The 23,008-nt window shown below is 66.0% G+C and overlaps 4 protein-coding genes across 5 annotated transcripts; all 4 read left to right on the forward strand.

The window, feature by feature from the left end:
* The first annotated feature begins 2,332 nt into the window (after nucleotides 1-2,332).
* TUBA1B (tubulin alpha 1b) lies at nucleotides 2,333-6,360 on the forward strand. The gene is made up of 4 exons (XM_048327546.1): nucleotides 2,333-2,439; nucleotides 3,956-4,178; nucleotides 4,266-4,414; nucleotides 5,192-6,360. Exons 1-4 carry the CDS (start codon nucleotides 2,437-2,439, stop codon nucleotides 6,170-6,172), a joined length of 1,356 nt encoding a protein of 451 aa, XP_048183503.1. The 5' UTR covers nucleotides 2,333-2,436; the 3' UTR covers nucleotides 6,173-6,360.
* Nucleotides 6,361-6,974: 614 nt separating this feature from the next.
* On the forward strand, nucleotides 6,975-12,960 carry LMBR1L (limb development membrane protein 1 like). Its single transcript, XM_048327531.1, has 17 exons — nucleotides 6,975-7,211; nucleotides 8,752-8,836; nucleotides 9,128-9,164; nucleotides 9,323-9,462; nucleotides 9,558-9,661; nucleotides 9,730-9,856; nucleotides 9,967-10,035; nucleotides 10,191-10,255; nucleotides 10,378-10,453; nucleotides 10,564-10,647; nucleotides 10,857-10,933; nucleotides 11,016-11,093; nucleotides 11,187-11,260; nucleotides 11,365-11,455; nucleotides 11,695-11,761; nucleotides 11,852-12,013; nucleotides 12,101-12,960. Exons 1-17 carry the CDS (start codon nucleotides 7,140-7,142, stop codon nucleotides 12,157-12,159), a joined length of 1,467 nt encoding a protein of 488 aa, XP_048183488.1. The 5' UTR covers nucleotides 6,975-7,139; the 3' UTR covers nucleotides 12,160-12,960.
* Nucleotides 12,961-13,978: 1,018 nt separating this feature from the next.
* DHH (desert hedgehog signaling molecule) lies at nucleotides 13,979-18,983 on the forward strand. Its single transcript, XM_048327553.1, has 3 exons — nucleotides 13,979-15,207; nucleotides 16,719-16,980; nucleotides 17,596-18,983. Exons 1-3 carry the CDS (start codon nucleotides 14,896-14,898, stop codon nucleotides 18,261-18,263), a joined length of 1,242 nt encoding a protein of 413 aa, XP_048183510.1. The 5' UTR covers nucleotides 13,979-14,895; the 3' UTR covers nucleotides 18,264-18,983.
* Nucleotides 18,984-19,957: 974 nt separating this feature from the next.
* Nucleotides 19,958-21,900, forward strand: RHEBL1 (RHEB like 1). Of its 2 annotated transcripts, none has more exons than XM_048327601.1 (8): nucleotides 19,958-20,108; nucleotides 20,383-20,454; nucleotides 20,711-20,778; nucleotides 20,872-20,954; nucleotides 21,034-21,090; nucleotides 21,160-21,207; nucleotides 21,293-21,377; nucleotides 21,454-21,900. In XM_048327601.1, exons 1-8 carry the CDS (start codon nucleotides 20,012-20,014, stop codon nucleotides 21,541-21,543), a joined length of 600 nt encoding a protein of 199 aa, XP_048183558.1. In that variant the 5' UTR covers nucleotides 19,958-20,011; the 3' UTR covers nucleotides 21,544-21,900. The 2 variants fall into 2 exon arrangements, with proteins under 2 accessions (XP_048183558.1, XP_048183560.1); XM_048327603.1 differs by having other exon boundaries at nucleotides 19,958-20,063.
* Nucleotides 21,901-23,008: the final 1,108 nt, after the last annotated feature.

Raw genomic sequence — 23,008 nt, forward strand, 5'->3', positions numbered from 1 at the left:
AGTTTGTTACCGAACTTTCAAAGGCAGTTCCTGATCTACATTGTAGCCAGGAGAGGAAATTAGGATGTCTCAAGCCAACACTTGCAATGTTATAACCAGCAGGTCCTTAGTGAGACCCCCTGAGTTCGCCCGGCCCACAGCAGGCAGGACAACTCTCAGGGACAGCAAACTCACGAGTTTGGGATTCTCGGAGGATGAACAGAGCTTGGGCTGATCCCCCGGAACTCGGGGCTCAACCCTTGGCCTGTTGAGAAGACACAAATGCACTGACGTCAGTACTGAATCCAAGGTGGATTTTTCACACGTGTTTATACGTGTATGTGCTCTTCAGGTAAGTGTGCGTACAAGGGTGAATATTCTATAGCAAATGTGCCAGGAATGTTGCTCTCAGATTCTTAAGCACTTTAGATTCATAAATAAAATAGGCCTATGACTTACTATTGTGCCTAGAGTAAATTCTATATGAATCTGTTGTTAAATTATTTAAATTAAGCTCTGGATTAAGTTTAACTGCTGTTAAACCTTTAGGCTTAAACTGTTGGCCAAGCCCAGGGCTCAGTTTGACAATGGGGCGGGGGGTCCACTCTGGCCCTTCTGACTCAGAGGGAGGACCTCCATTATTCCATTTTATCTTTCTCATTCTTTTCCCACCCCCAGCCTTCCCTTAGGTCATTTTTGGCCAATTTTAGTTTTTACATTGATCGATTTAAAATTTTTAGCCCCATTTTCCTCTGTTGGCTTTCACTATCAAGTGAGTCATAGGGGGAAGTTGCCAGTGAATTCTGTCGCACTTTCACTTTAACGTTAAACCTGCTTTTGCCGGGGATCCTTTGAGCGACCCAAAACACTACCGTAACACCATTCCAGAGGTGATGTGATGCACAGGGAATCTGGAAGGGGGGAGGGAGAGGGGGGTAACGACCCCCCCGGAACACCCATTCCATAAACACCAACGAACAGAACCGGGAGCAGCTCTTCTGGCGTCGCTCAGAACCGAGCTGTGACCCCCCCCCAAGTGCCATCCGCGGCCCCCACACTGAGAGCGGGGTGGGAGCCTGGAGCGGGCAGGCTGAGGAGAGGGGGGGAGCAGCCCCTTCCTTCCCGGTGGGACCGGCGGGGCCGGAGCGGCCATGTGGCCACGCGGCTGGCGAGGCAAATGGCGGGGAGCCACGTCACCGCTGCAGTGCAGCTGCGGAGGATGCTGCCGCGCCAGCCCCGCCACCCCGGGGTGGTCTCGGCTGGACGGTGACCCCGGCGTGGGGTGGCTCCGGTGGGGCGGGAGGGGATGCGGGAGGGGGGGGGGGCTCTGGCAGCGTGTGCTGCCGAAGGGGCCGCTGGGTTTTCCGCAAAGCTCTTGGCAAAACAGGAAGGCGGATTACTGGGTGCAAATAGCTGCGGGGATTAGATGGGGGCTGGTGATGGCCCCCCCTTGGCTCCCCGCGGTGCTCTCCGTGGCCTCACAGCCGGGCAGGGAGCTGCTCCAGGTTCGGGGGGTACAGTGGGACCCCAGCACGTCCCCTGTTTTATGGCCATCACGGTGGTCCCCATAGAAGGCGGAAGGGGTGTGGGGAGTCCCCCCCATGCTGCGGACATGGCTGAGACAAACCCCACCCCGAAAAGCGGGGTCCACCCCACCAGTGTGCAGACCCCGCAGGAGAGCCCGGACCCCCCCATCGCAGTGGGATCCAGGGGTGCAGATGGGCTGGGAGGGGCCGGGGGGTGCAGATGGAATTGGGGGATGCTGAGGGGTGCAGATGGGCCGGGGGGTGCTGGGGGGAGGGGGGGTTGCGCAGGCTGCAGATGGTCCGGGAGGGACCCCCGGGGTGCAAATGAGCCGGGGCGGGGGGGCCGGGCGGTGCAGATGGGGCGTGGGGGTCCGTCCGGAGAAGCCGATTAACAACCTGGGGACGGGGGGGGGGGGGGGGGGAACGACGATACCGGGCGCGGCAGCACGTGTCGCCCCCCCCATGTCGCAGTTTTCTTCCGCAGCGGAGCCGCACCGGGCGGGAGGGGCGGCGCTGGGGGGGGGGGCGGGCGGGAGCGGCTGTGCCCCCCCAATCCTACGCGGCAAATGCAGCACCGGGGGGAAGCTGAGGACCGCAGGAGGGTCAGACCCCCCGTACCCCGCACTCCCCGCACGGGGGGCCCTTCGCAAACCGGGGGGGGGGAGGCGGAGGGGGGCTGCACCCCGCGGCGGGAGAGCCCCCCCCCATTCAGCCCCGCAGCACGGAGGGCGGAGGAGGCGGAGCGCGCCATGCGTTCCAGCCAATCAGCGGTGCGAACGCACGGATGGACGGGCGCAGCGGCCAATAGGAGTGCGGGGCGGGGGCGCTCGGCCCGCCCCCCGGCCGGTATATAGGGGGGCGCCCGGAGGCGGCGGTAGCTGGTACTTGCGTCGATTCCTTGCTTGTCGGGACGAGTAACCAAGCCGCAGCCATGGTGAGGGGACGGGGCGGAAGAAATGGGGGGGGAACGGGCCCGGAGCATGGCACGGTAGAGGGGGAGAAGGGCTGGATCTAGGGGGATTAGGGGAGAATGGGTGCGTACGAGAGGAGGGGGATGGAGTGGCGAGGAGAGAGACTCCGGGGCCGGGAAATAGGGCTGGGGGTTATAAGGGTGGGGGGAACCGACACGGAAAGTTAGGAGGGGATGGGGGCTACAGTAGAAGCGGTGGATGAGTAGAGCAGGGCTGGGGGTGTTAAATAGGGACAGAGGGTGAGGTCCTTGGTGCACTGAGGAGGGGGGGGGTCATAGCACTCCTGGGGTGGCCGCACGTGGTCTCCGGTAGCCCACCGGTGGGGGCGGGGTCAGCCCGACCGTTACCGTTCCCGCGCGCGGGAAGGCGCGCGGCGGGGGCACAGCCCCGCCCCTCCCGCATAGTCACCCTTCCCCCCCTAAATCCGGCCCTGGATCCCCCCAGTCTCACCCCTCCCTGGAGCACGAGGTTCGCTGTTCTCTGCCCACCCCCCCGGTACCCACTAGAGCCCGTGAGGCTGGTCCCGCTCTGCGGTTCCTGCGGGGACTCACGCGGGCCGCCCTCGGCTCCAGATCTCCCCCAAAGCCGGGACTGCCCCCGCCCCGGGCGAGAGGAACGCGCGGGAGCAGGTGGCTCGGGGCGGGGAGCGGCCGGGAATGTGCGCGACCCCCCGGGGGTGACGCCATCGGCCCATCCCCGCGGTTTCGGGTCAGCTGGTGCAGTCTCGGCCCCGCTGCTGCGCTGAGCTTCCTCTTCCTCCTCTTCCTCCTCCTCCTCCCGACCTCGCCCTGCCCAGGCTGCCGGGCTGGAAAATGTCCTCCCTGGGCGCCATTTGGGAGCAGATGGTGGCGGCTGCGGGGTGGCGGGACCCCCAGGGCTCTGCCCACAGGTGGCTCCAGTCTGTCCCCAAACACGGGTATCACCCTACAGCTCCCATGTCGGATCCTGGGTGGCACTAGGGCACAACTGGGGTTTGGGGGTGCTGAGCTTGAGCCCCTGGGAAATCTCTTCATCCCCCAGCAGGCACGGTCCCAGATCCTGGGAGGGAAAGGATGGGACCCTCGGAGCTGAGCACACCCTGCACTGGAGAAAAGAGGGGTCCTGGGCTGTAGGGGTGTCCCTGAACCGGGAAAGGAGGGTAATAGGCAGCCACCTGGGGAGGAAGGTGAAGTGTCCCTGTCCACATATGAGCCAGGGATGGAGGGGGGGGGACTGGGAATAGGGGGGACCAGCAATAACCTTGGGGAACCCGAATTCCTGCTCTGTGGGGTGTGTAGGGTGAAGGGCACCAACTGGTGCAGTCTCAGCTCCTGGGGGTGGAGCAAAACAGAACCACCAGAGCTGAGCACAGTAGGTGCATCTGGGCAGGATCTGGCCCCATCCAGCCTTGGGGAGGGACCCTTCCCAGCTCGGTGCCAGCCCGGTGGGGGCTGGGCTGGTGGGACAAAAGAGGTGAACCAGTGCCGTGTGCCCCCGCAGCGCGAGTGCATCTCCATCCACGTGGGCCAAGCGGGCGTGCAGATCGGCAATGCCTGCTGGGAGCTGTACTGCCTGGAGCACGGCATCCAGCCCGACGGGCAGATGCCCAGCGACAAGACCATCGGCGGGGGGGACGACTCCTTCAACACCTTCTTCAGCGAGACGGGCGCCGGCAAGCACGTGCCCCGGGCCGTCTTTGTGGACCTGGAGCCCACGGTGATCGGTGAGCGCACGGGGGGCGGCCGGCGGGGCGGGGCGGGCGCGGGGAGCGGGCGCTGGGTGCTAACGGGGCCCGGGGCTCTCCCCGCAGACGAGGTGCGCACGGGGACGTACCGGCAGCTCTTCCACCCCGAGCAGCTGATCACGGGCAAGGAGGATGCGGCCAACAACTACGCCCGTGGGCACTACACCATCGGCAAGGAGATCATCGACCTGGTCCTCGACCGCATCCGCAAGCTGGTGAGTGTCCTGTGGGGTCTCGTGGGGTGGGTCCATCCCTGCGGGGGATGTGGGGACAGAGGGAAGCCCCAGGTGTCCCTGGGCAGGTCCTTCTCAGCCCATCAGCCCTTTGGGGCAGAGGGTGGGGCTGTCCCAGGAGGAACCTGCTGCCTTCCTGCTGGGACCTGGATGGCCCAGGTTGTGCCTCCAGGGTCTGGATGATTTGTTGTGAGTCAGGCGTTAGCCTGCAGCACATCCTGGCTCCCTATGGGGTCTGGATCCTCTAAGTGGCAATCAGGATCAGCCCCTTTCCTCTTGGGCTGAATCCCTTTTCTCAGGGCCCTGCACCCTGAGCATGGCATGTACCAATGCTGCCAAGGGATTCTGGGTCATTTCTATCCCAGGGAAAACCTTACTTCATCCCTTTTTTAAGGTCATGTGAGGTTTCTCCTTGATCTGGACTCTGATCCTGCTTGACCAACTGCTTATGAGCAGCTGTGCCGAGTGTTTAACTCTTGCTAGGCCAGCTCTAGTGGATTCCCCCTTCCCTCAATCAGATTGCCAGGGTTGTAGGAGGAAGCAGCTGAGTGTCCTCAAATCCCTGCAGGAAGGGGTCCCTTTCCCTGAGGGCAGGTCATGCTGAGTCACAGAGTGCTGTGGCTGGAAGCAGAGCTGGCAGAGGTGCCCCAAAAGCCTGAGATCCTTGGGAAATATTTGTGCCTTCCTGGGTAAGTCAGTAGCAGCTGAAGTTCAGCATTTCTGACAGTTTGGTCTTGTTTGCCTCTTCCCACCTTGCAGGCTGACCAGTGCACAGGGCTGCAGGGCTTCCTGGTGTTCCACAGCTTTGGCGGTGGCACCGGCTCTGGCTTCACCTCCCTGCTGATGGAGCGGCTCTCTGTGGACTACGGCAAGAAGTCCAAGCTGGAGTTCTCCATCTACCCAGCCCCGCAGGTCTCCACGGCCGTGGTGGAGCCCTACAACTCCATCCTCACCACCCACACCACCCTGGAGCACTCCGACTGTGCCTTCATGGTGGACAACGAGGCCATCTACGACATCTGCCGCCGCAACCTGGACATCGAGCGTCCCACCTACACCAACCTCAACCGCCTCATCAGCCAGATTGTGTCCTCCATCACAGCCTCCCTGCGCTTTGATGGAGCCCTGAACGTCGACCTGACAGAATTCCAGACCAACCTGGTGCCGTACCCCCGCATCCACTTCCCGCTGGCCACCTACGCCCCCGTCATCTCTGCTGAGAAGGCTTATCATGAGCAGCTCTCGGTGGCCGAGATCACCAACGCCTGCTTTGAGCCGGCCAACCAGATGGTCAAGTGTGACCCGCGGCACGGCAAGTACATGGCATGCTGCCTGCTGTACCGCGGGGACGTGGTGCCCAAGGATGTCAACGCCGCCATCGCCACCATCAAGACCAAGCGTAGCATCCAGTTTGTGGACTGGTGCCCCACTGGTTTCAAGGTGGGCATCAACTACCAGCCGCCCACGGTGGTGCCCGGGGGAGACCTGGCCAAGGTGCAGCGCGCCGTGTGCATGCTGAGCAACACCACGGCCATCGCCGAGGCCTGGGCCCGCCTGGACCACAAGTTTGACCTGATGTACGCGAAGCGGGCGTTCGTGCACTGGTACGTGGGGGAGGGCATGGAGGAGGGGGAGTTCTCGGAGGCCCGTGAGGATATGGCTGCCCTGGAGAAGGATTATGAGGAGGTGGGGGTGGATTCAGTGGAAGGGGAGGGAGAGGAGGAAGGGGAGGAATACTAAACGCTGGGTTCCTTCTGTCGCTGTCGCATGTCCACAAAATGTCTGCTTCAAACACTCGAGCTTCCTTGTGCACTGGGTGGGGTTTGGCCCCGTGGGCTCAGCCAGGGGGTATGCTGCCCTCTCGGATGTGATCATGCAGATTTTCCATGTGTCTGTACCGTGTCTGTGAATAAAAGGCTTTAAGAGAAGCTACACTGTGTCGGATACAAACCCTCTGTGTCAGCGCCGGCTCTCGCCCGGGCTGGCTGGCCCCATCCCATGGGAACAGACTGTCCCTATTGTCTGTGCCCAGTGAGGCAGCTGGCATGGTACTGCTGCTACCCGAGCTGGCCAGCCCTTCCCTGCTCTGCTAGCTGGGGGGGGTGAAGACCCCACATCCCTGGGTGCCACAGGGTGGGGCCTCACCCCGGGTCCTGCTGGGCTCCATCATGAGATGTTTTTGATCCCCCCCATGGCCGGGGGGGGCCATGCCCTTCCCCGTGCCCTCAGCGCTCGGGAGCCCAGCCCTGCCCGCCCCCCGCGGCTCTCCGGGATTAACACACCCGGGATTAGCCGTGTCCCAGGATTAGCTCCATCCCTGCCCCTAAATCCGGGGGCTGCGCAGGGGCCGCTGGCCCGTGGGAGCGGCGGGCGGGCTCAGCCTATCAGCGCGCGCCGCGCCGCGCTCCGGCCAATGAGCTTCGCCTCATTCAAGCCCCGGAGCCAATGGGCGGCAGGGGGCGGGGCCGGCCGGGCCCCATTCGGGCCGCGGGGAGCGGATACATTGTAGCGGAGCGGGGGCGGGGCCACGGCGAGGGGCGGGGCCACCCACGGCGGCGCTGGGCTGGTCCCGGCGGGCTCAGAGCGGCGATTCCCGGCGGTACCGGAGAGCCTGTACCGAAGAGCCTGTACCGGAGCGGCCGTACCGGCCCTGCCGTCCTGCCCCTGCCTGCGGTAGCCCCCCCGGCACTGCCATGCTGGCCGCCGCATGGCCCCTGTGGAGCAGGACGCGCTGGCCGTGCGGGAGCAGCTCTTCCACGAGAGGGTCCGCGAGTGCATCGTGAGTGGCCGCGGTGAGGGGCGGCGGGCGGGGGGAGGGGCCCGGTTTAGAGGGGAGAGGTGGGAGGGGAACTGGGAGCTCGCAGCCCTCCGTGGGACCGTCGGGAGCTCTGTGGCCCGGCTGTGGCAGTGCTCCACACCCCGTGCTTATCGGGGCCAGAGCCACCGCGGCTGCGTGTGCCCAGCAGATAGCGGGGTCCCAAGGCTGAACCCTGCTGAGGCCCTGCCGCAACCCCTCTGCCAGCTCCAGCAGTCCCAACTGCGGTCCCGTCGTGCTGGGAGGGCTGGGGGTGCTGGGCTGTGGTGGTGTCAGGGCCGGGCCAGCCCCACGCCAGGCTCCTGGCTCTGTCCTGGTCCCCAGGCCAGCAGCTCGGTGTGAGCAGGAAGGGGCCCTACAGAGCCCCCTAAGCCTCGGGTACTGCAGAGGGAGCCAGCTGGGTCTGCTCGTCTGCTCCCGCTGCCATAGGCTTAGGGATGGGGATGACCTGGATGTCCTGGTCCTGCATCTCCTAAGGGCCTTCGGGATGCTGCATGCAGGGCAGCCAAGTAGGCTGTGACTGGCAGGGCCGAGGCCACCTTGCCACAGCCAAATTCGGCGCCCACAGGGAGGACCTGGTGGCCGCAGCCCAGCACCTCTGCCCTGGAGCTCCCCTGCCCTCCATCCTGGGGAGCCACGGCTCACCCAGGAGCCCCTGGCTTGGCATGGGCAGCACAAACGTACTTGGCCCCACTTCACTGAGCACAGGAGGTGTTGGGGGTCCCCCCACCAGGCAAAGCATTGGCCTGTGGGGTACAGACCATGGCAGGAAGGAACCTGCAGCCTGAGACCCTTCACTGGGTGGGAGCAGGAGTAGAAGGACCTGCTGGGAGCTGCCCTTCTGGGAGTCCAGAGCTGGGCCAGCTCTGGGGGCTCCCTGCCACCCCACTGGCAGATTCTGGGGACCCTCGGCCAGCTGAGCACCCCTGGCCAGGGAGAAGGGAGGTGCCACAGCTGCTCCCCACTACACCTGTGCCAAGGTGGAGGATTCAGGCGACCTTTCCCCATCCTGACGCGTACCCAGAGGGATGAAAGGTCACCGTGTTCCCTGAACATCGCCTGCTCTGGCTTGACCTCGGCGTTCCAGCGGGGGCGAGAAGGACACCACAGATATCCTTGGCGCCTGATTCAAGGCTGTTCCCGCAGCTCTGCTGGGTGCTGGTGCCAGCAAGGCGAGGGCTGTGGGATCAGGCAGTTCAGGGATGTCCCACGGGGTCACAGATTTGCCAGCAAGGGCTGATCCAGAGCTTCTGGGTGGGTCTTCAGCCCGCTGGCCTGGGTGCTGTGCCAGCTTGTGGGCACCCATGTGTGAACCCCGTGTGCAGCCCCCATTGAACAAATAGGTCTGAGCACACGAGTGGGCTGTAACCAAGACTAGGAGTGGAAAAACAAATAGGGTGGAGCTGACAAGCCCCAGGGCTGGCAGCATCACCTGGGGTAGGAGCCAGGGTAGGAGCGCTGCCCTCAGGGCATGCCCGCACTGCCCACACTCCTCTGCCCGCAGATCTGTGCCCTGCTCTTCGCCAGCCTCTACATCCTCTGCCACTTCATCATAACCCACTTTAAGAAGCACGCGGATTTCACAGCAGGTAAGAGAGCAGGAGCTGCCAGAGCCAGGCAGCCCTTGAGAGCCACATTCAGCCTCCCGAGGGTTTTTCCTGTTCCTCCATTGCTTTCGGCCTTCCCCAGCAGCCCCAGCTGCCGTGACACCAATTGCTGCGGGGCACCCACTGGCTGCCCCAGGTGGGAGCAAAGCCCAAATTCCCTGAGAGGATTTCTGCAGCATTTGGAGTGGGGAGAAGTTGGGCAGGGGACAGGGAGCGATGCTCTGGGCAGCCCTACCTCCCCCAGCCCTTTGGTTTGGGATTTTGTCCCCGCAGTTCTCGATGATGAGGATGCTGCTGTCAACAGGATTGCGTAAGTTCCTGCTTGCCCCTTTCCCTGTTCCCTGACACTCGGCCTCTTCCTCAGCTGGGACACTGTGTCCTGTGGGTGCTGGTGACGCTGGGGGGCAGAGCCGGGCTGTGACACCCAGAGGAGCCCTGACCCAGAGGTGATGCTTTTCCCTCCGGCAGGCTGGGACTCTGCACCTTCACCCTGGCTGTGGCGCTGGGTGCCGTCCTCCTCCTGCCCTTCTCCATCATCAGCAATGAGGTGCTGCTCTCCTTCCCCCAGAACTACTACATCCAGTGGCTGAACGGGTCCCTCATTCATGGTGGGTGCATGGGGTGACCCTGGTGTCACCCCAAAATCTGTGAGTCAGGGTTGCCCTGCCCGGGAGCTCACCCCATGCTGTTCCCCCTCTTCCAGGCCTCTGGAACTTGGTCTTCCTCTTCTCCAATATGTCCCTGGTCTTCCTCATGCCCTTTGCCTACTTCTTCACTGAGTCGGAGGGGTTTGCAGGATCCAAGAAGGTGGGTGACCCTGCGGGTGTCCCCCCTGTCCCCCCATCTGTGGCTCCCTGCTAACCCAGCTCCTGCAGGGCATCATGGCCAGGGTGTACGAGACGTCGGTGGTGCTGCTGCTGCTGACACTGCTGGTGCTGGGCATGGTCTGGGTGGCCTCTGCCATCGTGGGCAACGATGCTGCCAGTCGCCAGTCACTCTACGGTGGGTGCTGCTGGGGTGCACTGGGCCCTCCCTACTCCAGAATCAGACCCTGGCACTGAATGGAATAAGGGATACCTGGTGCCACCGGCCTGACCCTGCTGTCTCTGCAGATCTCTGGGAATATTATCTCCCCTACCTCTACTCCTGCATCTCGCTCTTTGGCGTCCTGCTTCTGCTGTGTGAGTTGTGTCCCCCCGAGGCCCTGGTGGTGCTCCAGGCAAATGGGGTCTGGAGGGGCCGTGGCTCTGGGCTGAAGCCTCCAGGATCCTTCTGGGGGTGTGGGGAGGGGTAGGATGGAGGGGCACCTCCTGTTCAGCCTCTCCTCCCACCACAGTGTGCACCCCCTTTGGCCTTTCCACCATGTTCACCGTCACTGGGAAGCTGCTGGTGAAACCCCGGGTAAGGTGTCCCCCCCCCAGTCCCTCTGCCCCAGCTTCAGGGCTGCCTGGTGTCCCACCTCAGGCATGGGGAGCCATTTACACACCCCAGCAGCCTCTCACAGGCTCCTCACCCACCCCCAGCTCCTGGAAGACCTGGATGAGCAGCTGAGCTGCACAAGGTTTGAGGAAGCCGCCGTGTCCCACAGGATCCGCTCTGGTGGGTGCTGCTGGTTGGGAAAGGGGAGCATGGGGTGGATTTGGGGCCCCCTTACCCCACCACATAGGAGTCCTCATCCCCCCTGAGCCCCTTGGGTCTCCCCCCGGCAGGCAAAGCTTCCTGCTGGCTGAATCTGGACATGGAGATGCTGCGGGAGCAATTCTTTGCCATCCGGAGCAAGAGGCGGAAGCTGGGTGAGGAGCCTGGCAGGGGGAAGGCCGGGACACCTGGGTTCCCTCCAGCTTGGTACTGGGAGCACTGGGGCAGCCTCCATGGAGGGAGGGTGGGTGGGAGATGGGGTGGGGGGTGTTACAGCCCATCCTGGCTCTTTGGGGCCCCCTCAATCTCCTGCCCTGGGGTGGGAGCTGTGCTCCCCTCTCACCTGGGCACATCCTCCCCACAGAGCTGCGGCACCGAGCATCGCCCTGGCAGAGGAACCTGGGCTACCCCCTGGCCATGCTGGTCCTCCTGGCACTGACGGTGAGTGGCCCTGTGCCCCTATGGGAGCTGGGGGTTGTCCCCATGCTCCCCACTGCCCTTACTCCCTCCCTGCTCCTCCCAGGGCATCTCTGTGCTCATCGTCTGCTTCCACGTCCTGGAGCTGCTGCTGGATGATGCCGCAATGCCACGGGGCATGCAGGTACCCGGGTGAGGGGATGGGACAGCACAGAGTCCTGTCCCTCGCTGGTCTGGGGACCATTTCTCCCCAACCTGCTCCCTCCTCTTCCTGCAGGATGCGTCCCTGGGCCAGGTTTCCTTCTCCATCTTCGGTTCCTTTGGAGCTGCACTGCAGGTTGTCCTCATTTTGTATCCTTCAGGCGGGCACTCGTGTCCCCAGTGACATCCCCTGTGTCCCCAACACCATTCCCAGTGCCATCCCATCCTGTTTTCCTCCTTAACACTCCTTGCAGCTACCTGATGGTCTCCTCTGTTGTGGGCTTCTACAGCTCCCCCCTCTTCACTCGCCTGCTGCCGGAGCGGCAGGACACCCCCCTCACCAAGGTGGGAGCAGCAGGACGGGGCTGGGGGGCTCCTGAGCTCCCGTGGGGGTGCAAGATCCTGCTCCCCACAGTGTGTCCTTTGCGTGTCCCCGGGCACCCTGTGGTGTCCCTACGTGGGAGGACAGTGTCCTACTGCTGGGCAGGATCCCAGTGGTTCTCTGGCACTTGGAAAGCCCCTTCCCCAGCCTGGGGGTTCCCTGCAGCAGCACTGTCCCCCCTAAACCTCCTCCTTCTTCCCAGATCATTGGAAACTGTGTCTCCTTGCTGGTGCTCAGCTCAGCACTGCCTGTCTTCTCCAGGACACTGGGTGAGTCCCCCAGTGGGATCAGGGTGATGCATGGATGGGGGTGTCCCCAGGATTGGGGTGCCCTGACCAGTGTGTCCCACCCCTGTGCAGGGATCACCCGTTTTGACCTCCTGGGGGACTTTGGCCGCTTCAACTGGTTGGGGAACTTCTACATCGTCTTCCTCTACAACATGGGCTTTGCAGGGCTCACCACACTCTGCCTGGTGAAAAAGGTCTCCTGGGCAGTCCAGGCCGAGCTCATCCATGCCTTTGGTGAGAACAGGGACATGGGGTCACAGGGATGGCTGCTGGGGTGTCCCCTGTGCCCCACCCTGGCTCTCACACTCTCTCTGTATCCAGGTCTGCACAAGCTGCCGCTGCCCGTGACGCGCTGCCGGACCCGCAGCAAGCCCTGCTAGGGCTGGGGGACAGGGAAGTGTCGTCCCCCCCACCCCGTGGTGGCCCCAGGGTGGCTGTCAGCCACAGTGCTGGCCCTGATAGCACCTGGTGCCTCAGGGACATCAGAGCCCCTCAGGGAGAGCTCAGACCCCATGGGGGGGCCGACAACCCCTGCCAGCCTCTCGTCAAGCCCTGCTTAGGCTGGGGGACAGGGATGTGTCCCCCCCACTGTGGTGGCCCCAGGGTGGCTGTCAGCCACAGAGCTGGCCCTGATAGCACCTGGTGCCTCAGGGGCATCTGAGCCCCCCAGGGAAAGCTGAGACACCTTTGGGGGTTGCCCCCCTGCTCTATCTCAGCGTGTTATGCTACTGAGCCTCGGCCCTGAGCCACACCCCCATCACACATCTCTGAGGGGCGCGGGGTCCCCCCGAGGCTGCGCTGGCTGCAGCCCCCCCACCCCGTTTACATACCTCGTGCAAGAATGGCCGGGCCCCCCCGACCTCCCCAGGCTGCTCCCTGGGGTCTGGTTGGGTTTTAAATGTTGCCCCACCTGGGGACTGTCCTGAAACTATGGGAGGGGGTCCTGTGCTCCCTGCCCAGAGTCACTCCACACTCCATTCCTGTGTCACTCTAGGGCTGCAGGGGGGGCACTGGTTGTCCCCCGCCCACCCCAAGGCCTTTGGGGTCCCCAATAAGGGGGCCTGGGGTGCAGGGGACGAGTCCCCCCCCTCTCTGGCAGCTTGATGTGATGAGTATGTCGGGTCTCTGTTACCACAGAACTTGTTTGGAGCAATAAATAGTGACTGGTTTTTATATAAAAATATCTGAATCTGGGGGTTTTATTGCCCCCGAGGGCAGGGCCGAGTAGGAAGGGGGCAGGGGCGGGGTGTCCCCGCCTGGGGGGGGGGTCACAGTTCTGCCCCTCCTTCCCTGGGGGCCATAATTAACCCTCTTCCTGGTTGGGGTTAACGAGCTTCTTCCAGGCACGGTGGCAGATGAGGGCAGCTCCCTGCCCGCTGCCCGGGCTGAGGGACCCCGGGGGTGTTTGGGGGGCTCCGGGCAGCTTCGGGGTGTGGGCTGAGCTACCCCAAGAGAGGGGCAAAGCAGAGGCGGCACCTCCTGGGATGGAGGGTCGTGTGGCCGGAGCGGAAACTGCCCCGGGAATCGGCCCCCCACCCATCCTGCCCCGGCTGGGGCCGAGCCAGGCCGCCCCCCGCCCCCCCCCATGGCGGGGATGGGGGGCCCGGGCCCCCCCTCGCCCCCCCCCCCCCCGGTTGAGGCTGAGCAGGAAGCACAGGAAACCTGGTTTATATTGCAGGAAATGAGGCCATCGGTGCCCGCGATTTCCCCGCGACCTGCTCCCCTCCCAGTCACCCCGGGCTGGCACCGGGGCTGCAGGGAAGCTGTGGGGGGGCCGCGGCGGCCGGGCCCCCCCCGACCCGCTCCCAACCCTCCACTGCCCCGCTGCTGCCTCCTGCCCTCGCCGAGGCCCTCGGAACCCCTGGGTGCTTCTCCGGGAGCTCTCGGGTGCTGCGTCGAGGGACACGGTCCCAGCCCCGGGGGGAGCCCGGTCCCGGGGGTGTCCCGTTCCTGGAGGCGCCCGTGTCCCTGTTGGAGCCCGGTGCCAGTCCCGGAGCAGCCCGGCCCCATCCTCGGCGGTACCTCGATCCCTGGCGGAGCCCGGTACCGGTCCGGGGGTGCCCCGGTCTCGGGGCGCGGAGGGGCCGGCCGGGGCAGGGCAGCCCGGCGGGGGCGGCCCCGGGGGATGTGGCCGCCGCTGCCGCCGCTCCCGGGGGCCGGGTCCGAGGCGGAGCCCGACGGGGCTGCCCAGCGCCGAAGCCGAGCGGCCACGGTGGGGGCAGCCCGACCGGGGCGGCTGAGGGCGGCTCACGGTGCCGACCAGCACCCAAGGCAGCCGGTACCGGGGGCTGGGCCAGGGACGGGGACCGGGACTGTGGGTCGGACCGAACAGAGGGGACAGGGGTAGTGCCAGGGAGCGGGTCCCGGGAGCGGGGCTGTGCCAAGGGGACGGAGCAGGTGCGGATACCGGTGGCACAGCCTTAGGATAAAGAAGGTCCTCGGTGCAAGGGACAGCGGGAGGAGAAGAGGGACTGCGACTGGGACAGAGGGTCCCCGGTCCCAACAGGCGGTGGCAGGAGAGGTCCCAGGACCAGAATCGCGGCGTTCGGATCGGATAAGGCGGGGTCCCGGTACCGGAGCGCAGTGAGGGGACGTGGAGAGGAGGCGGCAACAGCGCGCGGGATTTAGACGGGGAGGGGGAGCAGGATTGGGGCGCGGGGTAAGGTCCCGGTGCCGGTCCCAGGGCAGCCTCAGAAGCCGGGTGTCCGGTGCCAGTGCCAAGGCAGTGCCCGGAGCTGGGTACCGGTGCCGGTGCTGAGACGCCGCGGTGCGAGGGCTTTCCCTGTGGCTCGGGCTGTGTCGGGGACTTCCCCGGACCGGGGTGCAGCGCCAGGCGAGGGGGTGCTGATACCGTGGGTGCGGAACCGGAGGCGCTCCGAGTGGGTGGCGGCACCGACGGGGGGGCACGGGGGGGTGGTCAGTCGTCTCGAGCGGCCGCGGATCCCGCAGCAGCGACGGGACCGTGGGTGTGAGAAGGAAACGGCACCGACCCGCCCCTGGCACCGCGACCATCTAAAAGCCCCGGGGCCGCCACACCGGGACCATGCCCGCCCCAGCCGCCCGTGCCCCCGGCGACTGAGCGGGACCTGCGGAGGCAGCGGGGCCCGGCGGGCGGGATGCCCCGGTGGACGCCGCTCGCCCTCGTCCTGCTCGGCCTCGCCGCCTGCCTGCTGGCCGCGCCGGTGCTGGGCTGCGGCCCGGGTCGGGGCCCGGTGGGGCGGCGGCGGCTGGGGCGGCGGCAGCTCTCGCCTCTGCTCTACAAGCAGTTCGTGCCCAACGTGCCCGAGCAGACGCTGGGGGCGAGCGGGAAGGCGGAGGGCAAAGTGCTGCGGGGCTCGGAGCGCTTCAGGGACCTGGTGCCCAACTACAACCCCGACATCATCTTCAAGGACGAGGAGAACACGGGGGCGGACCGGCTCATGACCGAGGTGGGGGCTGCACCCGGCTCGGCCCGGCCCGGTCCGGCCTCGCTCCCGGGGGCGCGGGGACGCGGGGGCGGCGGGGGGACGGGCGGGAGCACAGCGACCCTCGACAGGGCTCACGGACCTCCTTCAGTCGGCACCGACCCTCCCAGGGGCTCACGAAGCTTTCCCGGCCGCCACCGACCCTCTCCAGGGCGCACCAATCATCCCGGGGCTCACGGATCGTCCCGGGTGGCACCGACCCTCCCGAGGAGCACGGAGTCTCCCGGGATGCAGGGTCCCCGTCGGGGCCGCACGGTACCTCGCCCCGGTCCCCTGCTCCCTTCCGCGGCCCTTGGCGGCAGCGTGGCAGCACCGGAGCCCGGGGACGAGGCGCTCCCGCCGCGTTGGGCATCCGGGACCGTCGGGGATTAACGGGACGGGATGGCACCGGGGGCACGAGGTACCGACCGGCGGCTCCACTCCCCCAGCGCCGCCGCGCCCCGGCCCCAGGGTCAGCGCGGAGGGGGCGGCCCCGGTACCCCTCTACCCGGGGGGAATCCGGGGCGGCGGGAGCCCGGGACGCGCCGCGCGTCCGTCAGGATGCTCATGGTTGCCATGGCGAGGGGCGGCCCCGCGGTCGCCATGGCGACGGGGGATGCTGCGAGTGGTCCAGGCGGCGCCGGCAGCTCCCGCGAGCCGGGACGGCGGAGGCGGCGGGGCCGGGGCGGCGGGGCCCGGCGGGGCCGCGGGCACGGAGCCGGCACGGGGTGCGGGTGGCTGAAAGGGCCCTTTGTGGCCGCGGCGGCATTCCCGGGGCCTGAGGTCAGCGCCGGGCTGGAAGGCGCCTATTGTGGCCGGGCCGGGCCGGGCCGGGCCGAGCGCATTCCTGCCCCCCCGCCGCTGCCGTTCCCCCCGCCACGGCCGCCCCGGGCCCGCGCCCCGCACTCCCGCCCCCGCGGCCCCGCGCTCCCGGGAGCCGCTTTGTTGAACGGCGCAGAGGAGGGGCGCTGGGGCACCGAGGGACGCTGTGACCTCAGCGGCTGCGGGGGCGGACGGGGGCAGCTTCGACCCCTGCACCCCACGTCGATGCTGCCACTGCTAATGGGGAGAGGGACCCCCGAACCGCCTGGGACCCCCTGCTGTCCCTGTCAGCCCGGACTCGGGGCTGGTTCAGGGTCAGCTGCTCCCCAGCTCTGCTTCACCGCCCCCCCACCAGGTTAATCAGTCACGGCCGTGGCCGCGGGGAAGGTGACACCGTCCCGGTGCCCGTCCCGGTCCCCTGCCTGTTCTGCCCGGCTGCCTGTGGAGCAGCTCCACTGTGGGACCCCGGGGCACGTTAATGTTCAACCCGCATCCAAGCACGGGGGCAGCTTGGCTGTGACCCTCTCTGCACTCTGCGGGGGCACCCCACCTTGCCCCCACAGCAGCCCCTTTGGGCTCCCTCCAAGCCCTTTGCAGGCCTGGTGTCTGTCTGTCCCCGTGGGGTCCCTGTCTGTCGTGGGGAGGGTGACACCGGTGCTGGTGTGTCCCCACAGCGCTGCAAGGAGCGCGTGAACTCGCTGGCTATCGCGGTGATGAACATGTGGCCGGGGGTGAAGCTGCGGGTGACCGAGGGCTGGGATGAAGATGGGCACCACCTCCCCGACTCTCTGCACTACGAGGGCCGGGCGCTGGACATCACCACGTCCGACCGTGACCGCCACAAGTACGGCATGCTGGCACGCCTGGCCGTGGAGGCCGGCTTCGACTGGGTCTACTATGAGTCCAAGGCGCACATCCACGTCTCCGTCAAAGCAGGTACCACGCAGAAGGGGCTGCCACCAGGGCAGGGGGCTGCCAGCCCCGTAAACATCCTAGACCGCAGCCTCACAGCCCTGCCTGCTCTCCCTTTACATCCTGGATCCATGTGGGATTATTGCTCCGGTTGGTGTCTGGCCCCAGTGGGTTCAGCCAGTGTCCGGCCCCAGCCCAGCTCCCCCGGCCTACCTGGCCCCCAGATGGGCAAAAATCTCACTCTCCCCTCCAAATTTTGGCCAGATGGAGACAACCTCGTGGTTCAGCTCCTGGTGAGGGAAATAGCAATGCAGCCCCCAGCCCTGCAGCCGCACAGCCCCCTGCCCCACAGTTGCTCCAGCCAGCAGTTGCCATCCAGTCCAGAAGTGACAATTGACAGAAAGTGAAAGTGGCCATAAATGTCACCGTTCCAGCCCGGAACAAAGGGCGTCAGTGCAGGGCGGACAAAGGGGCCCTGCAGCGCTCAGGAGCTGCACACAGGAACCGGGGGAGCTTTGGAAAATACCCGCTTTGTTCCAGGGGTGGTTTGGGGGTCTGGGGGTTGCCGTTTCCCCTCTGGAGGTGGTAGCCCCGTGGAGGTGGCTGGTGGAAACACCACAACTTTCTCCATCCTCCCAGATAACTCGCTGGCCATCCGCACCGGTGGCTGCTTTCCTGGCCACGCCACTGTGACGCTGCAGAGCGGTGAGCGCCGGGGCCTGGCCGACCTGCGCCAGGGCGACTGGGTGCTGGGCGCGGAGCCGGGTGGGCGCCTGGTGCCCACTGAGGTGCTGCTCTTTCTCGACCGGGACCTGGGCCAACGCGCCTCCTTCGTGGCCATCGAGACAGCCAGCCCAGCGCGCCGGCTGCTCCTCACCCCGTCCCACCTGGTGTTCGCGGCCCGTGGGACGGCCAACGGCTCCGCCGCCTTCCTGCCCATCTTCGCCCGCCGCGTGCGCCCAGGTGACACCGTGCTGGCCCACGGGGCTGGCGGGCAGGGGCTGCGCCCCACGCGGGTGCTGAGGGTCTCTCGGGAGGATGGCGTGGGGGTCTTTGCCCCCCTCACCTCCCACGGCACCTTGCTGGTCAACGGGGTGCTGGCATCCTGCTACGCCGTCCTGGAGAGCCACCGCTGGGCCCACCGAGCTTTCGCCCCCCTCCGCCTCTTCCACGGGCTCCTCTCGCTGCTGCCAGCCCACGCCGAGGTGGGCAATGGGACGGTGCCCGAGGCGGGCATGCACTGGTACTCCCGCCTGCTCTACCGGCTAGCTGGGGGCGTGCTGGGCCACGAGGCCCTGCAGGTGTAGGGATCCCTGGCCCCCCCAGTTAGCACATGGCAGGTGATGCCACACACTGGAAACAGGGCGCTCCAGCCCTGGGCACCCCTTGGACCCAGGGAGGAGGGACAGGGGCACCGCTGGTGTTGTGGGGAGGTTGGGGCTCAGCACTGCCCTGGGGTATGGGGTGGTGGGGATGGGATGGAGTGTCACGGGGTGGCCCAAGGACCTGGCTCAGCCCTGTCCTGTATCCTAGAGCCCCCCACAGCTGGGTCCCCACACCCTGGACTCCCACATGCTCTCCCGGTATTTATTGCTTTATTAACCACCCTGCTGGGGCCAGGGTTGGTGCCTGTCAAGCCACAGCCCGGCACCAACAGACCTGGCCCCGGGACCAAATCCAGCAGGGGAGATACCAAAACCACCCCAGCACTGAGCACTTGGCAGCAGTTCCTGCCCATCCCCCTGCTCTGGGTCTGTCCCTGTCGCCCACAATGTCCCTGTCCCTGCGCTGCAGGGCGGCTGTACGGGGTGTCTGCCATGAGCACCAGGTGTCTGCCACGGGCACGGGCACCCCGTGCCAGGCCCGACTCTAACCATGCTAACCGCTAACCTGCCCTGCTTGAGAGTTTTATTTTTCTATTTATAAATGGTAATATAAATGTCCCCCATGCCTGCCTGCCCCAGCAGCGGGGCTCACCCCATGGGGCAGGAGGCAGCCTGCTTTTAACCACTTCTGTTTAAAAACCAAAAGAAATACTACTATTTAATTGTTTGGGGAAATAAAGAAAGTCTATGGCCCTATTGGAGCTGTGGCTGGAAGTGGGGGATGCGTAAGAGGAGTCTGGAGAGGCTGGAATTGACCATCCCAGGGGGCTAGGAGTCCCTGGGGCTGGGCATTCTGAGGGGCTGGAGTATCCCCAGGGTCTGGGGGTCACTGTGGTGGGGGTCAAGCACCCCAAGTAGCTGGGGTATCCTGGAGCTGGGTAGGGCATTGCAGGGGGCTGGGGTATCCCTGAGGGCTTGACATCCTGGGGCTCTGGGGGTCCTGAGTGTGGGAGTAGGGACCTCAGTTCCCCCTGGACTACCTGGCCCCCAGATGGGCAAAACACTCAAGTTTCCCTCCAAATTTTGGCCAGATGGAGACAACCTCGTGATTCAGCTTCTGGTGAGGGGAATAGCAATGCAGCCCTCAGGGGCTCGGGTATCCCCAGGGGGCTGTGGGTCCCTGGGGCTGGGGTTGGGCACTGCAGGAAATTGGGGTATCCCACGGCTGGGGATCCCTGAGGCTTGAATCGGGCATCCCGAGGGGCTGGGGATCCCTGGGGCAGGGGTCAGGCGTTCTGAGGGGCTGAAATACCCCTGGAGGGCTGGGGGTCCTAGTGCTGGGGGAGGCCGCGATGGGGATCTCGGGGAGCAGGAGGTGGGTGTGAGCGTTCCCGGGTGTCCCCGGGCCGGGACAGGTCGGAGGGGGTTTGTGGGGGTGGGCAGGACAAGGACACCCCTCCCCCCCCCCCATTTCCCGCCCAGCTGCGCGACCACCACGTGGCCACGGCCCTTCCCTCCGTTTTCATGAATGGAGAGCTCTGGCAGCCAATGCGCCTGCGCGGCCGTTGAGCCACGCCCCCTCTGTCGCGTCTCAGCCAATGGGAGCGGGCGGGCGGGAGGTGTTGTGGTCACGTGCGGCCGCGGGTGTAGCGGCGGCGGCCCCGCCCCCCCGGCGCGGCGTGCGGTTTATAGCGCTGTGTGCCGCGCCCGCCCGCGCCGCCCCGCGGGCCATGCCGCCGCTCCGGCACCGCAAAGTTCTCATCCTCGGCTACCGCGCCGTGGGTCAGTGCGGAGGGACTCGGCCTGGGGGCGTCCTGCCCTCCGGGGGTGCGTGGGAGCGGGGTTGCCCCACTGGAGATTACCGGGTGCACCGGTAGGGGCTGTGCCGGTCCTCTCCGGGCTCAGCACGCTGGGTCCTCATCCCACCAGATGGGGGTTTGGGGTCGTGTTCAGCTTGGGCAACCTCCCCGGGACCTCCTGGAGCCCCCCCCCCCCCAATTCCCCCGCCCCGAGAGGGGGTTCGCCTCTCTCCGTCCGGCTCCGTCCCCTGCCCCGGGGTGATGCCGGTGCCACCCAGCCGTGTTGTTTCCCCCCCACCCAGGTAAAACGTCCCTGGCCCACCAATTCGTGGAGGGAAAGTTCGTGGAGTGCTACGAGCCCACGGTGGAGAGCAGTAAGTCCCCCGCGGGGGGGGGTGGGGGGGTGGGTGGGGGGCTGCCTGCCCGGGGTCTTTTCCCTGGTGCCCCTGTGGGGTTCCAGGTGATGAGGACAGACGTGTCCCCCACTTCTGCGGGGCGTGGGTTGTAGCCCAAAACCTTGTGTTGGGGGCTGAGGTACCCCTGGAATGAGGTGGCCGTGAGTCTGAGCCTTGGGGGGGAGGGTTTGGGGGTCCCAGGTGGTCCCTCCCTAACCTGGTGCCACCCTTGCAGCCTACAACAAGATGGTGGTGGTGGGCAAGGATGAGTTCCAGCTGCAGCTGGTGGACACGGCCGGGCAGGTAATGCTGGGGCAGTTTGGGGGGTCTGGGGGTGTTGAGGGGCTGCTGGCCTCTCAGCCACCCCTGCCACCGGTTTTGTCTCCCCACCCCCAGGATGAGTACACCGTCCTGCCTCACTCCTTCATCATCGGCATCCATGGCTACGTGCTGGTCTACTCGGTGACATCCCTGCGGAGGTGAGGAACCCCTGAGACTTGGGGATGGGTCAACTGGGACAGGGGGAAGCAGTGCCTGGATGTCCCCTTGTCCCCACAGCTTCCAGGTGGTCAAGACCCTCCACAAGAAACTGCACGAGAGCCGGGGGAAGACACGGTAGGTGCAGTCCCTCTCGGGAAGGGGGGCCCAGGGTGGTCTGGGCCCTGATCCTCCCTGTGCCTGCAGCATGCCCGTGGTGCTGGTGGGGAACAAGGCAGACCTGGCCCTGCAGAGGTAAGGGGGGTTCTGGGGGTCCCACGTGTGTGTGTGTCCCAGTGGCACACCCTGCCTGTCCCCTGCTGTTCTGCTGTGTCTTCAGCCGGGAAGTGAGGACAGATGAAGGGAAGAAGCTGGCGGAGTCGTGGGGGGCCATTTTCCTCGAGTCCTCAGCCAAGGAGAGCCAGGTCTGGGGGACGGAGCCCAGCCGGGGTTGGGAGCGGGGTTCCCCGTGGGCTGGCACTGATGTCCCCTCGTCCTCAGGTGACCATGGGGATCTTCATGAAGCTCATTGAGGAGATCGACCGGGTGGACAATTCCTACGGCAGATCCACCAGCTGCCACCTGATGTGATCCTTGGGATGGGGCAAGACCCCCTGGATGGCCCAGATCCCCCCAGGACTTTCGCCCAGACCACAGCAGCGGCTCTGGGGAAGCCACGTGGTCCTGCTGTGGTTCGGAACCCCTCACTTTGCACCGGCCATGGGGCTCACGGGGGACTGGGAGCAGGGTTGGGGGTTCTGCCCCAGTTGGGAGCCCCCCCACCTCATCACCGCTGTCCCCTACATGCACAAGGACAGGTCGGGGCCGTTCCTGCTCTGGGAGCCAGGGCTGAATGCGGGTGTTGTTCCCGGCGTGGGGCCGCAGTCCGGCCGGGCTGGACCCGTGGGAGTCGGGGCTGAAACAATTAAACGTTGTTTTGTCTGTAAACCCCTGGACTGGGGGGGCTGTTCCTTGCTGGGGGGGGGGAAGGGAGGAGGCAGCGTGTGAGGCTACCCCAACACCCCACAGCACGGGGGTCTCTCCAACCCTGGAGGTGCTGTTGGGCCGAGCCCCCTCCTCATGTGGCTGAGCACCCCAGGGGCCTCACTGGGACCCTTGGGGGGTTCTTCAGCCCTGTCCCCCCTCCATTTCTCTCCCTGAAAAATGTTTGCGAGCCTGTGGGGGGGCTCTGGCTGCGGTTCCCCTTGTGGCTTATCTCCACCCAGTCGGGCTAATTATTGCTAATTACCCAATTATGGTGGTAAAGAGGAGCAGGAGCTGCTGGGGGGCAGGAAGTGGGGTGCTGGGGCCAGGGTAGTGCAGCCTGGGAGCTAAGGGGGGGCTGCACCCCCTCAACAGCCCTCCCACATCTCTGGGTCTGGGGGTTTGAGCTCCCGGGGGCCCGGGGTCCGTCCCTTCCCCGGGGCTGTGGGGTCCTGATCGGGGGTCCCGGGGTTCAGGGGCCGATGTGGGCCCGCAGCGGGAGGGGTACCGGCCCCGTGTACTCCTTAGGGTCTGGGGTCGAGGGGTGTGTGTGGGGCTCGCAGTGCCCGTGCGGTGGGGAGCACGACCGGCTGCTCCGGGGATACCGGAACCGGGCACGCGTGGTGCAGCACCGTGGCTCAGCAGCAGCACGCGGTGGCCGTGCGCGGGGACCGGGATCGGACTCGACGGCTGCTACCGGGGGGGACCCCAGGACCGGGCATGGCGGCTGCTACCGGGGCTTCGAGAACCGGATGCAGCGGCTGCTCCACGGACACCGGGACCGGGGGCACCGGGACCGGACACAGCAGCTGTTCCGGATACATCGGGACCGCTCCCCGGTGGCTGCTACGGGGGACCTTGGGACCGGACACAGTGGTTGCCAACAGAGAGACACCAGCCCGGGACACGGTGGGCGGTCCCGGCGGCTGCTCGGGCGACCCCATCCCGGAGCCCACCCTCCCTTCCTCTAACCCCGTGGCCGCGCCGAATGCCTCCCTCTGTCCACCCTCGGGGCCGCCCCGGTGCCGGTCCCGGGAGGGGGCGTGGCCTCGCGCCGCCGGCCCCGCCCCCT

This window comes from Corvus hawaiiensis, chromosome 24, assembly GCF_020740725.1.
Source record: "Corvus hawaiiensis isolate bCorHaw1 chromosome 24, bCorHaw1.pri.cur, whole genome shotgun sequence".
NCBI lineage: Eukaryota > Metazoa > Chordata > Aves > Passeriformes > Corvidae > Corvus > Corvus hawaiiensis.

Bases quoted from the DNA above. Each gene is read 5' to 3' on its own strand.
- LMBR1L (XM_048327531.1), top strand. From the start codon at position 7,140: ATGGCCCCTGTGGAGCAGGACGCGCTGGCCGTGCGGGAGCAGCTCTTC. The intron at 9,165-9,322 runs GTAAGTTCCTGC...TCCCTCCGGCAG, and splicing joins GCTGCTGTCAACAGGATTGC to GCTGGGACTCTGCACCTTCA. The intron at 11,261-11,364 runs GTATCCTTCAGG...CACTCCTTGCAG, and splicing joins CTGCAGGTTGTCCTCATTTT to CTACCTGATGGTCTCCTCTG.
- DHH (XM_048327553.1), top strand. From the start codon at position 14,896: ATGCCCCGGTGGACGCCGCTCGCCCTCGTCCTGCTCGGCCTCGCCGCC. The intron at 15,208-16,718 runs GTGGGGGCTGCA...GTGTCCCCACAG, and splicing joins CGGACCGGCTCATGACCGAG to CGCTGCAAGGAGCGCGTGAA. The intron at 16,981-17,595 runs GTACCACGCAGA...CCATCCTCCCAG, and splicing joins CCACGTCTCCGTCAAAGCAG to ATAACTCGCTGGCCATCCGC.
- RHEBL1 (XM_048327601.1), top strand. From the start codon at position 20,012: ATGCCGCCGCTCCGGCACCGCAAAGTTCTCATCCTCGGCTACCGCGCC. The intron at 20,109-20,382 runs GTGCGTGGGAGC...CCCCCCACCCAG, and splicing joins GGGCGTCCTGCCCTCCGGGG to GTAAAACGTCCCTGGCCCAC. The intron at 20,779-20,871 runs GTAATGCTGGGG...CCCCACCCCCAG, and splicing joins TGGTGGACACGGCCGGGCAG to GATGAGTACACCGTCCTGCC.
- TUBA1B (XM_048327546.1), top strand. The intron at 4,179-4,265 runs GTGAGCGCACGG...CTCTCCCCGCAG, and splicing joins CCTGGAGCCCACGGTGATCG to ACGAGGTGCGCACGGGGACG. The intron at 4,415-5,191 runs GTGAGTGTCCTG...CCCACCTTGCAG, and splicing joins TCGACCGCATCCGCAAGCTG to GCTGACCAGTGCACAGGGCT.